This window comes from Hippopotamus amphibius, chromosome 3 (genome assembly GCF_030028045.1).
Source record: "Hippopotamus amphibius kiboko isolate mHipAmp2 chromosome 3, mHipAmp2.hap2, whole genome shotgun sequence".
In the NCBI taxonomy this organism is placed as follows: domain Eukaryota; kingdom Metazoa; phylum Chordata; class Mammalia; order Artiodactyla; family Hippopotamidae; genus Hippopotamus; species Hippopotamus amphibius.
The window spans coordinates 144,473,966-144,487,485 of record NC_080188.1 but is presented as its reverse complement, the minus strand read 5'-3'; the positions used below and the strand labels follow the sequence as shown (position 1 = coordinate 144,487,485).

At 38.6% G+C, this 13,520-nt stretch overlaps 1 protein-coding gene across 1 annotated transcript; it reads right to left on the bottom strand.

Moving 5' to 3' along the window:
* Window positions 1-4,347: 4,347 nt before the first annotated feature.
* Window positions 4,348-12,789, bottom strand: SRP9 (signal recognition particle 9). Its single transcript, XM_057728906.1, has 3 exons — window positions 12,580-12,789; window positions 8,407-8,475; window positions 4,348-4,703 (listed from the first exon to the last, which is right to left on the bottom strand). Exons 1-3 carry the CDS (start codon window positions 12,649-12,651, stop codon window positions 4,584-4,586), a joined length of 261 nt encoding a protein of 86 aa, XP_057584889.1. The 5' UTR covers window positions 12,652-12,789; the 3' UTR covers window positions 4,348-4,583.
* Window positions 12,790-13,520: the final 731 nt, after the last annotated feature.

Below are 13,520 nucleotides of genomic sequence, written 5' to 3'. Positions count from 1 at the left end.
TTTATATGGTCACTTTTTTTTTTAATATTTATGTTTTATTCCAAATATTTCACTAAATCTATTTTATTTTTATTTATTTATTTATTTATTTATTTATTTATTTATTTATTTATTTAGGCTGCATTGGATCTTCATTGTTGCACGGGCTTTTTTCTCTACTTGTGGCGAGAAGGGGCTACTCTTCGTTGCGGTGCACAGGCTTTTCAGTGCAGAGGCTTCTCTTGCTGCAGAGCATGGGCTCTAGGTGTGTGAGAACTTCAGTAGTTGCAGCAGGCAGGCTCAGTAGTTGTGGCTCTCAGGCTCTAGAGCACAGGCTCAGTAGTTGTGGTGCATGGGCTTAGCTGCTCGAGGCATGTGGGATCTTCCCAGCCCAGGGATCAAACCTGTGTCCCCTGCATTCGCAGGCAGATTCTTAACCACTGAGACACCAGGGAAATCCCCTCTAGGGTCACTTCTTTGGGTTCCTTCCTCTCTATGATCTCCCTGGTACTTTCTGGTTCCTTCTATTGATTCTGTGGCCAAAAGAATCTGGCTTTTGTATACTTTTGCCACTGTCTTTTGCATCTAGGGCCAAGCAGAGAACAAAGAGAAAAAATGAAAGTTGGCTCCACCCTCATAAACACAGTTGTACTAAAAAGGAAGGGCTATCTCCCTTCATTCCTGCAGGAGTTTTGGCTCCTGTAGGCCCCCATTGCCAGCAGTTGACTCTGTCACCACCATGGGATTGCGTTGGGGTGAGAACATAGAAAAGGGGCGGGGGAAAGAAAAAGGATTTCTGCATTCTTTCCAAATATTAGAAATTACCCTTCTAATTCTTGGGCCAGACCTAAATGCTTCTGGCACTCCTGGTCTGCACCCCAGTACTCACTTCTAGGTTTCCAATGTGTTGAATTCAGGCTGGGGGATACCAGAGCAGGAGAAATGATGACTCATTCACCACCGCTTCAGTGGTACTTTGAATTCTAGTCTTCTTGCCCAATCCGCCTATTTTCTTTCACAGTCCTCAAACAGCTGTCCCATGCATTCATAGCTATATTCACTGGAAGAGCCATGGTGGAGTGTGCTTACTCCATCTTTATCTGGAATGGTCCAATTACTACTTTTAATACTAGAAACAAGAATGAAATATTTTGGCTTTCTTTTCATGCTATCATGAACTTTACAGAATTAGAAGAATATTTTATTTTAAAAAGAAATAATACTAAATAATATATTGCCATTACCATAGATATTTTTTACTAAAAGGAACAATAGGGAGCAATAAATATTACCTAGGGATTTGGTTTTATCTTTAGCAGGAAGAAAGGAGGACCTCTTACTGTTCTTGGGCAATTAACTCCACATTGCACTCATTTTGCATTAGTTTTAGAATACAGTTGACCCTTGAACAACGCACAATGCAGGGGTTAGGAGTGCTGGTGCTCTGCGCCATAGAAAACTCACATTTAACTTTACACCCAGCCCTCCATAACTGGAATTCAACCAACTGCAGATCCCGTATCACTGTATTACGTATTTTTGAAAAAATTGGTATGTAAGTGGACCCGTGCTGTTCAAACTCATGTTATTCAAGGGTCAACTGTACTTTCAACACTATTACCATTATATTGTTTTTAGTGTTCGATTTTTCTAAGGGTAACAGAAGATATCAACTATAAAATGCTGCCAACACTGCCTCTAATCACTAACTTAGAGCTGTGACTAAGAGATTTTATATTTTTAAGACAAAAAGTTGGCAGGCTAGGAAGAATGGGAGTAGCCAGCCTTTCACAACATAGAACATATGTAGCCAACAATGCTTAATGGGCTCTCTGCTCCAAGGAGAGTGGGTCTTTCTAAAAGAACAAAATGAAATTATTTGAATTGCTAACTGTACCTAGAGCATTAATTACTACAATGACTTCATTAGGATTACCTTAGGATCAGCAGCATTTCATCAAATACATCACGAAACAGTTGCTAAAAAGTCCATGGTGGGGGGCTTCCCTGGTGGCACAGTGGTTGGGAATCTGCCTGCCAATGCAGGGGATGCAGGTTCAATCCCTGATCCGGGAAGATCCCACATACCACAGAGCAACTAAGCCCATGCGCCACAACTACTGAGCCTGCGCTCTGGAGCCCATGAGCCAGAACTATTTGTAGACGGGGGAAAAAAAAAAAAAAAAAAAAAGTCCATGGGGGGAATTCCCTGGTGGTCCAGTGGTTTAGACTCCATACTCCCAATGCAGGGGGCCTGGGTTCGATCCCTGGTCAGGGAACTAGGTCCTGCATGCTGCAACAAAGATCCTACACGCAGCAACCTAGATCCCACATGCCACAACTAAGACCTGGTGTAGCCAAATAAATAAATATTTTTTTTAAAAATGGGGAATTCCCTGGTTGTCTAGTGGTTAGGACTTGGGGCTCTCACTGGCAGGGCCCTGGGTTCCATCCTGAGTCAGGGAATTAAGATCCTGCAAGCCTCGCAGCCAAAAAAAAAAATTAGTCCATGAAAGTGTGATTACAGTATCCAGAAATACTTCCTGATAAAAGAAAAAAATCAGAGTATACAGCATTGTGATTTTCAGAATATACAGTTTAGTGTTTTATCATTCATATGGTTTTTAAGATTCAATATTCACCACCAATTAGTTCTCTCAATAACTTTATTTTGTATAGATACAAATAAACATGTTTTAGATTTAAGGATTTCAGTTTCTCCCACCACATAAGAACACTTTCCATGGGGACAGTCTTGTTTTACTTCCCATCTACCAAAAATGGCATTTGATAATAGACATAGCTCAGTAGAAAAGGCAGATGTTACTTATAAATAACTATTCAATTAAAATTATGAGATAACTTAAGAGCTGGCTACTTATACTCACTCCCCTGAAAAATAATCATAACAATAATAATAATAGCTACCGTTTATTGAGCTTTACTGTGTTCCAGGCACTGTGCTAAGGGCTCAAAGTGCATCATGCCATTTAATCTTGAAAGCCCTGTGAATACTACTGTCAGCCCAATTTCCAGAGAAGAAAAAGGAGGCTTCGAGAAGCACTGTCTCAAAAGCCACAGAATTAGGGAATAGTGAAGCCAAGATTGCAACGCAGGCAGTCTGCCTTGGAACTCTGCTCTTAATCACTGCTACAAGCTACAGGTACTCAAAGAACTCAAAAGAAGGCCCCCCACTTCCAGGTTATCTTCATAAAGTAGTGTTAGAAATTGGAAGATGTAAATGAGAAAGAAAAGGTCAAAAAAACCTCCAGTTATTCTAATATGGAGGGAAAACACCCAAAATTCCAAAAACCTTACACTATTTGATGTTACTTTTCTTAATCAAGAAAACAAAATGCCACAGCATACAGCTCAGAGAAAGTGATGTAATAAAAGTACCAAGAAACAAAAAATAAAATGTACACATAGCATCATTAGGCTCACTTTAGTCTAAATGAATACAGGATATCCCAGTCAAGAAATCAATAATTCTTGAGAAGTTAAAAACTTAAAGAGAAACAATATATTTTATTTACTGACCTCTCTGAAATATGCCAAAATTCATATGGCTAATGGAACTTTCCATGTTGAAACGTTGGTCAACACAACACATTCCTAACAAAAAATATTTCAATGTAGGAATCAACATGTGAACATTATATTTAGGTGGTAAAACTCAGGTTACATAATAAGATAAATATCAAATAATATACTTCTGGTTTAATGCAAAACAGTTGTGACAGTCATACTTAACACCCTGGTTAAGTAATGAGAGAAATGGCAAAATAAATAATTAGAGGTATGCAAAAATTTAACAGTTCAAATAATCCTTAGCCCTTCTGTGGAAATACAACTGGCAAATATGTGGCAAATATTTCTGTAATATGGTGGTTTCAATTCATTACTCATCATTCTGTTCATGTATTTAAAGTAACTGCAGATGTTTCTGAGCACTGAAAATTAGACTCAAAGTAAGTCTTTGCTCAACAAGTTAACGATACTATGAACCCCTTATATTTAAAAATATAGTTTAAATTTGTAAAGTTTAAGGTAAAGCATACTTGCTTTCATAATTATTTTTAAATATAATTGAGACTACACTACTATATATAACCAGCTATACTGTTGTGCACAGTTAATTCCAGTTACCATATTTTATATTTGTTGGTCATCAAGAGCACAAAACTTACACTCTGAAAGAATTATACCAATCCAGCAAAATGGTTACATTTAATTTTCTTTTAAAGACAGATTAGCTAAATTTAAGGAACAACTGGCTTTTCTTGATATCTCATTTTCAAATTACTGACACAAACTTACCAGAGAGTAATTATTTATTTTCCCTAACATCAAATAACCTGCAAAAAGTTTCCAAGATAGATGCATTTCTTGTTCCATTTCCAAAAATAAACGCTTTCTAACTGAAAGCATTTACATTCCTAGTTCTCTAAAGTAAACATTAAAAAACAAAGTACAAAAAATGATCTCTCAGCATCTGAACAGCCCACTTAGTTACATAAAGTATTTTCTGTCTCAACACTTTCTCAAATTCAAAAGATATTTACTTCCTAAGAACATAACAAACAGTCTTCATTTCAAACTAGTCAGTCCGTTTCCATGGCAACACTGCGGGATTCCTTGGCCACCATAAGTCGCATTAGTTGACTGTGGAATTTCTCAATCTTCTTTACATCTTGAGCTTGGTCTGTTCTATACACCAAACACTGTCAGAAATATTAAAAGCACACATTAACTATGTAAAACTAGATAATCAATGATGTAGCTAATGTATGCTTGGATAAAATTTTGAGTCTTTCCCTAACACTGTTTTGCTCTACTCTGGAGGTCATACTAAGGAAATCACATTCAAGTTTCCAAGTCCCCAACAATTACATTTCTTAAGTTTAGTATTTTATAATATTTCATATGCCACTGCTGTGGACAGAAAACAAGTTGAACTCTATTAGAAGCTTCTCAAAAATGACCAGTTGAATAATGTGTTCAAATTCTGCCACGGTCTGATGAGAAGAATTCAAGATTGGAATCAGATATTTTCTCCCTAGGATCTAGTCATAAATGAATGAGTTATAATGGGGAAAGCATATAAATCTTAGGATCCCTTTCTCTATCTGTGAAATGGGAGGAGGAGAGGGTTAATGATAATTTTTTTAAAAATTTATTTATTTATTATTTTTTGGGGGGTACACCAAGTTCAATCATCTGTTTTTATACACATATCCCCGTATTCCCTCCCTTCCTTGAAATGATAATTTTTTAAAAGTCTGAAATCCCTTGCTTACCACTGGTCGCTACCTAAATCAAACAATATAAATCTGTTAAACCTTAATTTTCTGACATCACATATAATTTTTAAACCAAACCAAATCCTTCCTTGCTATAAATTCAGTTCTTCATTAGATAAATACTTAAGATCTCTATATCATTGGCCATAAAACCATTTGTTCTAGAATCTTCAAAATTCCCAAATTTAAGCCAGCAGCCTTTTCTTCACTTTGTGACACGGATCCATTTTTCTATTCAGCCCACCTTGAGGATTTGTGCGAGTTTTAAACAATGGGAACTTCATGATCCTGCAGTAATATTCATCAACTTAAGTAATTTGGAGTTCACCCTCATCATGCTCAACTGATCTGAATTCACACAACCTTTAAATTACTTAAAAAAATTTTATCCACACATTGTACAAATTTGTCTAACAATCTTGTAAAGTGGCCATAATCATCTCCACCATTTCAATTTAGTATATGTACTGCAGGAGATCATATACCTTCTCACTACAGTTTGACACAGAAAGATTTTAGGTCCAAGGAAGACAATACTATAAATCAGTCATGGAACTGGGAAAAAAATGATGCATAAATGGAACTATAATAATAATGATGTCTAAGACGAGTTTTCTGAAGGAATTATCAGCCATTAAAATGAATTACTGAGGGAAGTATACAAACTTTTCTTTAAGAGCCATTAGAAAATAGATATTTACGTTGGAGTTGATTCATATATTTACTGTTTGGGAGGATGGGTTTGGTTGTTTCTTTGGTCCCTTCTAGACACAGACTAATTCTCAGTAGTTTTAAGAAAAGGAACAGGAATCATCAATTTTAAATAAAGTTCTTTCCAGTATTGCTTACCATGGATCCTTAACTATATTTAATCATTACCAGAGGCAAAAAGTCATCATTTGGAGGTAAAGCCTTTTGTATTGAATTCAATTCTTTGTCTTCCTCTATTTTTAAAGCAGGACATACAATTTTTCTTCAGTAGATCTATCTACCTACTATGTGACAATCACAAGTAAAATTTTTCTTGATGTGAATGCTCAAGATTCAAATGTGCATTTACTGAATCTACTAAGTGCAGGCACTAGTGCTAGGTACTTCCACATATTTCATTTCTTTCCATTAACAACCCAATCAGGTAAGCAGGCTATCACTATGGCACTTCATAGATGAGAAAATTAAGGCACCAAAACTAAACTTTTGGCCTGAACTTTCCCAAGGGTGAAATGCTGGTAGATGGCTAACCTAGGATTCAAATTTCTTGAATCTAGGTTTAGCACACTACAGCTCAATTTACTCTTCCTTTTTCACGTTTTCACAACCATTTCACCAAGCTCAATCATTAAAAGATCTGACTTCAAGCAACTTCACAATGGAACCCTGAACGCAAATATAGTAAAATATGACCAAAACGTCATTATAAAATTTTTAAAAGAATAATCCATAAAAAAAAAATGTCTGTTAAGTACCCTCTGGGTCAGGACACCATGCTAGTCAATACAAACACTGGTAAGAATATTACTGATCTTTCTTTACTATTTTGAAGCTCACGATCTATTAAGTCAAACGTGTTAAGACAATTGTGATACAGCACAAAAAGAGGCAGAAATAAAAGAAATGAAGCAATCCTTCCGAGCTGGGTTTTGAAAGATAAGCAGCAGGCTTATCACACTGGGGCAGGCATGGGATTCAATACTGCAAAGATGGAAACTGACTGTTCAGAAACTCATAGGCCTAAGACTGCATGGCATATTAAAGGCGCCCTTAAGTAACATAGAAAAGACAGAGGTTAAAGGGGATGTGAGGATGAATTTACATTATGAGTGATGAGAAGCCACTGAAGACTTTTTTTTTTGCTACTAAAAATTTTTAAGCAGGGCAGTAACAATCAAATTTGCATTTTAGAAATCACTCCGGCAGGGCAGCATAGACGACTAAAGGATGAACTGGAAGCAGGAACATAGAGCCTATTCTACTGGTCCAGGTGAGTGACATTGAGCCCTTTAAGTTAAGAAGTTAGCAGTCAAGATGGAGAGTTCATGACAGCAAATGAGATGAGGGAGCTTGAATCAATAATTCACAAATGCCCAGCAAACTGTATGGAACTTAGAGGATCAAAGTACAAGTTTTTCAAATGAAGGAACAGTAAACATGAGAATGAGGGAAAGGAAGGGACCAAGAATGATCCCCAGGTTTCTGAGCAGGTAGATGACAGTGCAGCTAAAGAGAAGAAACAGCAGCAGCTGGTTTGATAAGAGATAAGTTCCACTCTAGACAGGCTAATGTTAGGGACTAGAGGAGGAAGGGCGCTCAACTTAGAGCTAGTCAGGAAGCCAAAAGAAAAATATGAGCTAAAGGAACAAAACTGGAAACAGACACATACAGGCAACACTGGACTTAATGGATTGGTCCACAAGTGGTATGAAACGATCAATGACAGAATCCTGGAGGGAGCAATATTTATAGGGGGCACAGCAGTGAAATAATTAGCAAAGAGAATGTATCAGAAACAGAAAAAGAAAAACAAGATAAAATGGAGCACAGATGCCAAAATAATTCCTATAAGAAGTGGTTTCCTGTATCAAAAGCAGCCAAGAGGTCAAGTAAAATATGAACTGCTGAGATTACTGGGTTTGAAAATAAAGGGGATGCTGCTGAGCTCCCACCAAGAGCAGTTTCAGTGGAAGACTTCACGTAGAAACCAGATGGCAGAGGGGTAAGCAATGAATGGGGTGAGGAAGTGACAAGAGTGAACAGACAGGGAAGGAGATAAATATAATCATGCAGCCTATAACTTGTGTTCAAATACCATTATTTACTTCTCACACACATACAAAGAAACCTTCACTCCCTCACATTCACTGCTGGTCTCTACGTTCCTTTTGCTTAAGGTCCGAAGAGAGCAGTTATTAAATTACACTTAAAATACTGCATTAATGAAACAAGTTGAATTATCTTTCCAAGTGTCTATAAAAATAGCTTCTAGAACAAGGTTCTTGACTTGGGAATGAAATGCAAAATAAGCATCCTAATGGGTGACCTGCATAAATTCTATGTAAATAATTTCAAATAAATGATTAACTGAAACAAATCTAAAAGTATGCAACAAATAAAAATGTATACTTACAACTAAATCATCTGTTACTTTAATACACAAACTCCCATCAGAATGCCTATATTTGAGAACCACACGTGCCTGAAATAAAAATACATATTTAGAAGCAGTGAAGTCAGCAGACATTTCTCATAAATAATTTAGTCTTCAGGTGGGCTAAAATGCATCCTTTTAGAATTAATAGCCAAAATATCTAAAGGCACCTTTACTGTAAACTCATCATTATGGAAATGCAGGAAAACAGCATTCTGTTCTTTCCTTTTGCTACAATTTTTTTAAGACCCAAAGTCAGGTATTTTTTAGTTTCAGCCACTTTGAAGAGATGTACTGAAAATTCCCAAGACACATCCATATTCAGAGAATGGCTGTGAGACTGTTAAGGTGGTTTGGCATTTCTTGCCAGTAAGAATATATACTGAAGAGCATTCACAGCATGCCACCTCCAAGTATACCACTTTGGCATGAGGAATGTTTTGAGCAAAAGGCAATTAGCTCTCTGCCCTTTCTGGCCAAAAGCAGGATATAAATTAACCTTTGTAAAGGTGACATAAGTTTCTAATTGTAAAGGTGTTTCCCGCTCCCTGGGAAAAGAGAACAAGGTTTCTTCCCTAACAAACCTTACTAAACAACTCATTTCCCATACATTTCCTAGTCAGCTTCTCACAACTTACCCCCTCCCAGAAGCCCCAAACCTCTCTTCCTTTGTCCAGTCTCCTTCCCACACTTTTCCATCCTTTGTCAAGATGGTATATAGGCCCCAAATTCCTCAGGTCAGTCACACTGTGAACTTCTGTGCTATGCATGTAATTTTTTCTACTTGTTAATTGGTCTTTTGTCAGTTTAATTTGCAGAGCCCCGGTTATTAAACCTCAGAAAGTAAAGGAGAAAGCTTTTTCTCCCCTATAACACCAAACACCTAGCCACAGAGGAACCACAGGAAAAGAAGGGAGAAAAAAAGCAGAAAAGGTTAGTTAAGTTCAAATCCATTCCCCAGGAAGGAGCACTGCAGTCACAGATCATACTTTCCATTTTCCCATGACTCACAGGAGGTAGACTCAGACTAAATTACTCAGCAAAATCGCATCTTTATCATTATGTCACAACATGATGTCTCCATCAACAACTTCCCAAATTTAGAATAACTCCTATATTGAACGCCATGCACTAACATCACTTTCTGTTGTTAGGTACTCTACAGTTAGGAAGCCAAGAAAATGATTCGGATATAAGCATATTCAAATAAAAGAAGACATCTCCCAAAAGAGTTTACAACTTCCATGAACATTATTTTTACTTCTTTAAATGATGGGTTCAAAAGTGTATTGCAGCAGGATCAAGTTTCTTGTCAACCAAAATAAATAATTCTTGTTTTGCTTTAGCTAGCTGTTTTAAAAAGTGCTAAGTGGGACTTCCCTGGTGGTGCAGTGGTTAAGAACCTGCCTGCCAATGCAGGGGACACAGGTTCTATCCCTGGTCCAGGAAGATTCCACATGCTGCAGAGCAACTAAGCCTGTGCGCCACAGCTACTGAGCCCGTGTGCCGCAACTACTGAAGCCTGTGTGCAGCAAAGAATACCCAATGCAGCCAAAAATAAATAAATAAACAAAATAAAATATACGCAGCTCAATAGGAAGACAGGGGAAAAAAGTGCTAATATCTATAACCCAAAACTGGAACGTAATTTTAAAATGGTTACAATGTAGCACAGGACCCTCCAGACAATTTTGGAAACTAGGTTAAAAAGGGCTATTAGAGCTTTTCCTACAGTGTTTCCCATTATGCTCTCTGCTTTCTTGGGATTGCAAAAAAATTAAAAATTAAAAAAAAAGTCATACCACCCTGAGATTTGTCTTGGTGAGGGAGGAAAGGGAACTCACTAAGCACTTAAGTAAAAATAATGACAACTAGGTTAAGTACCTTTAGACTACCTGATTCTATTTATTGAAACATTAAATTCAGTTTTACAGATTTAAAAAAAATTCAGTCCTCCTGAAACAAAAGGAAACTGACACTTAAAAACCTAAGCATGACAATGTTTTAACTTTCACTTAAATGAATACTCACTGGCTTCATTAGGAGAAATGAGAGTTAAACGGTCTCTGGTACTACAAGAGGGTCCACTTTCTAATTTAGTGAGCACCTAAGTTATATCAGATGCCACTAAGAGAGAAAAAGAAATCAAGGTTCTTGCTTTCTTAGGAACTTTGAATTCAACCAACCAAAACAATAAAAACATAAGACAACATAAATTAAGTTCGATAAAGGCATATACAGGAAAAATGCTAAAAAGAGAAAAGTAATTTAGATTGGGAGAACGGGAAGTGTAAAAAGGCTTTATAGAGATGGCTTCATAAATGCAATTTTTTTCTTTTAGGGAAGAACTTATGAGAAAGGCTGAAGCAACAGTCTGAATGAAGATATGATGCATTATGCAGCTTCATGGGACTAGAGCTGAGGATGGTGGAAATGGTGGGAGACAAAGCCAGCAAGACTGGAGAGAGGGTCCGACTGGGGACTGGGAGTCTGGGCTTTTACCAGCAATCAATGAAGAACAAGTTTTAAAGAAGGAAACTGAGAATTAGATTTTTGTGTTTTAGATAGCTGTGGTATGAGAGTGAAGAAGGGATTTTAAAAACAAGCAGACTAAGTAAGAGATTATTACATGGTCCAGCAATAATGCCATCTTCAATTAGGGCAGATGCAACAGAGAATGGTAAAAGGTGATGGATATGATCAACAGGGACAGAAGACAGAGGATTCTGTAAAACAGATCCCACAGAGTTCTGACAACATTTCTTTTCTTCTTTAGCCCCAGCAGTATGGACTGGTAGAAACAGCATGAACATGGGGTTTAGAGACGTGCGTTCAAATTTTAGCTTAATCTCTTAAGACGCTAGACAAATGATTTAACATATCTAAGACTGTTTGTTCAAAAACGCCTGTCACATAGAAGGTACTCAATATAACTGTCAGTCTCTCCCCACCTTCCTACCCAAAAAACCAGTTAAAAACTACTGCAAGGCTATCATGAGAAGGCACAAGGGTAAAGAGCTCAAAGATTCTCGCTCTCTTGCCTATTCTAGACATACTTTGTTCACAGCAACGCGCTATAATTACCATTTTATTTTCCCTAACACTATGACCACATTCTTAAAATATGATTACTCTTGATATGAATTTGCATATTGCATACTATCTTTTCAAATATTTTTAGTTTACACTGTGGGTAATTCTGGATAAAAATCCTATATTGTCCTCATGGTATACTGCTGAAAGAAAAAAATGAACAAAGTCAACCAAATGGAGGAGCCAGAAATTGTGTCATAAACAAAGTACTCAATTTCAAAAATATCTAACTCATCTCATCATTTATTACTATTACATAATTTTACTGCAAAGAATGGAACTAAGAATGTTTTACAGCTTCTTGTTGCTTATCTAGGTCTATAAAGCTAGCAAGATTTTCAATTAGCAAGGAGCTGCTTCAAATAATATTTAAATGACCATAAAATAAATAAAAACCTGAGAGGAAGAAAAGTCAACACCCAAATGCTAAAGTCTCATCCTTGCAACTTCTTTGCTTTTTAACAATAAGCTAACTTCTAATAATTTTTGTGGGGGCCATAAATCAATTACAGGGATCCATGGGCCCCCTAAAATTGTTTACAAACATTTTCTGAAAAAAAGGGTGCAAGCATCTCATGTTCTCAAAAGAGCACTGACCTCCCAAAAATTAAGAACCACTATTCTAAGGGCTGTAGATGCCTTCAAATTGGGGTCATTCAAAGATGTCTCTGCGGTGGCAGAGAAACATCACCGTTTTATTTTACACGAGGTAGTACGGGAAAAGGGCACCAAAACAACTAAGGGACAGAAGACCGAAACTGCAGGGGGAAGAGCCCTGCCCTTAGAGACACGTAAACCGACGATAGCCATAAGGGAACCTAAAGGATTGGGGGCGGGGGAAGACTTCCTAAAGGCCCTGAAATGACCCTGATTTTACCCGTTTCAGGGGCCGTTAATAAGGGAAGAGGCTGGAGGAACAATCTGATTTGGCGGGGTCCGTGTCTCCTCACTCACAGCACCTCCTAGGGTGCCGGAGAAGCTCTGGAAGCCGAGCGGACGGCAGAGAAGACATCCTGACACCGGGCAAGGAGACAGGCACTGGCCCCGCCAGCGATTTACCTTCATAGGGTCGGCGAGGTAGAGTTTCTCCGCTGCGCGACTGAACTCCTCCCAGGTCTGGTACTGCGGCATCGTGGGCGCGCAGCAGAACGGCAGAGGGAGGCAGAGCTGAGGACCAGGGGCGGCGCGGCCCACCTGCCTCCTTGCTTTCCGCAGCCACCTACCGCGACAGGGGGCCCAGCCGATCAAAGATGGTGGCGCCTCCTCGCACCAACGCCTCGTCCCATTGGACAGCCCAGACTGCCCTCGCCCAATGGGAAGGAGGGATGTTGCCAAGGAGGAGGCGGAGCCCCGAGCGTGAGGCTCTGGGAGCCGGTCCAGAGGAGTGGAAAGAGGGGAGACGATGGAGGTTGCCACAGCGTCCCCTGTAGGAGTGGAGTAGGGTCTGTCCCTCTGTCCTTTGGGCTGGACAGCAATGGTAAATCCCAGGTTTCTTCAGCAAAGACGGAGCGACTTAGTGATAAGCGCTAGAGCTATAAGAATGGAAACGTCAGGGTCCAGTTGTTATACCTACAGCTTAGTAAAAGAGAGGGGAGACAGAAACACAAGAGCTCAACCGAGGGACTTCTCTGGTGGTCCAGTGGGTAAGATTTCACACTCCCAATGCAGGAGGCTCAGGTTGGATCCCTGGTTACATGCATGTTGCAACTAAGACCCTGCACAGCCAAAATAAATAAATAAATATTAAAAAAAAAAAGTAGAGTGGAACCAAAAACTTTATATGATAGGCATTTATGTCGGGTTAGTAGAACACAAAGGAAGAGTGATCACGTGTGGGTGAGGGGGATGCTAATAGTGATGGCAGAGCTGAATCTTGATAAATGTGGTGGATGTTCAACAGGTGGTCAAGGCAGGTCAGGACATCTAGGCCCATTTTAGACCTCTAGTGTATTTAACGTGATAGCTATTTGGGGGATGGGAGAAAAGAAGACTCAAGGGAA

Coding starts and splice junctions, on each gene's coding strand:
- SRP9 (XM_057728906.1), bottom strand. CDS start 12,651: ATGCCGCAGTACCAGACCTGGGAGGAGTTCAGTCGCGCAGCGGAGAAA. Junction 8,476..12,579: donor ACCTCGCCGACCCTATGAAG/GTAAATCGCTGG, acceptor TTTTTATTTCAG/GCACGTGTGGTTCTCAAATA. Junction 4,704..8,406: donor AAGTAACAGATGATTTAGTT/GTAAGTATACAT, acceptor TATTTCTGACAG/TGTTTGGTGTATAGAACAGA.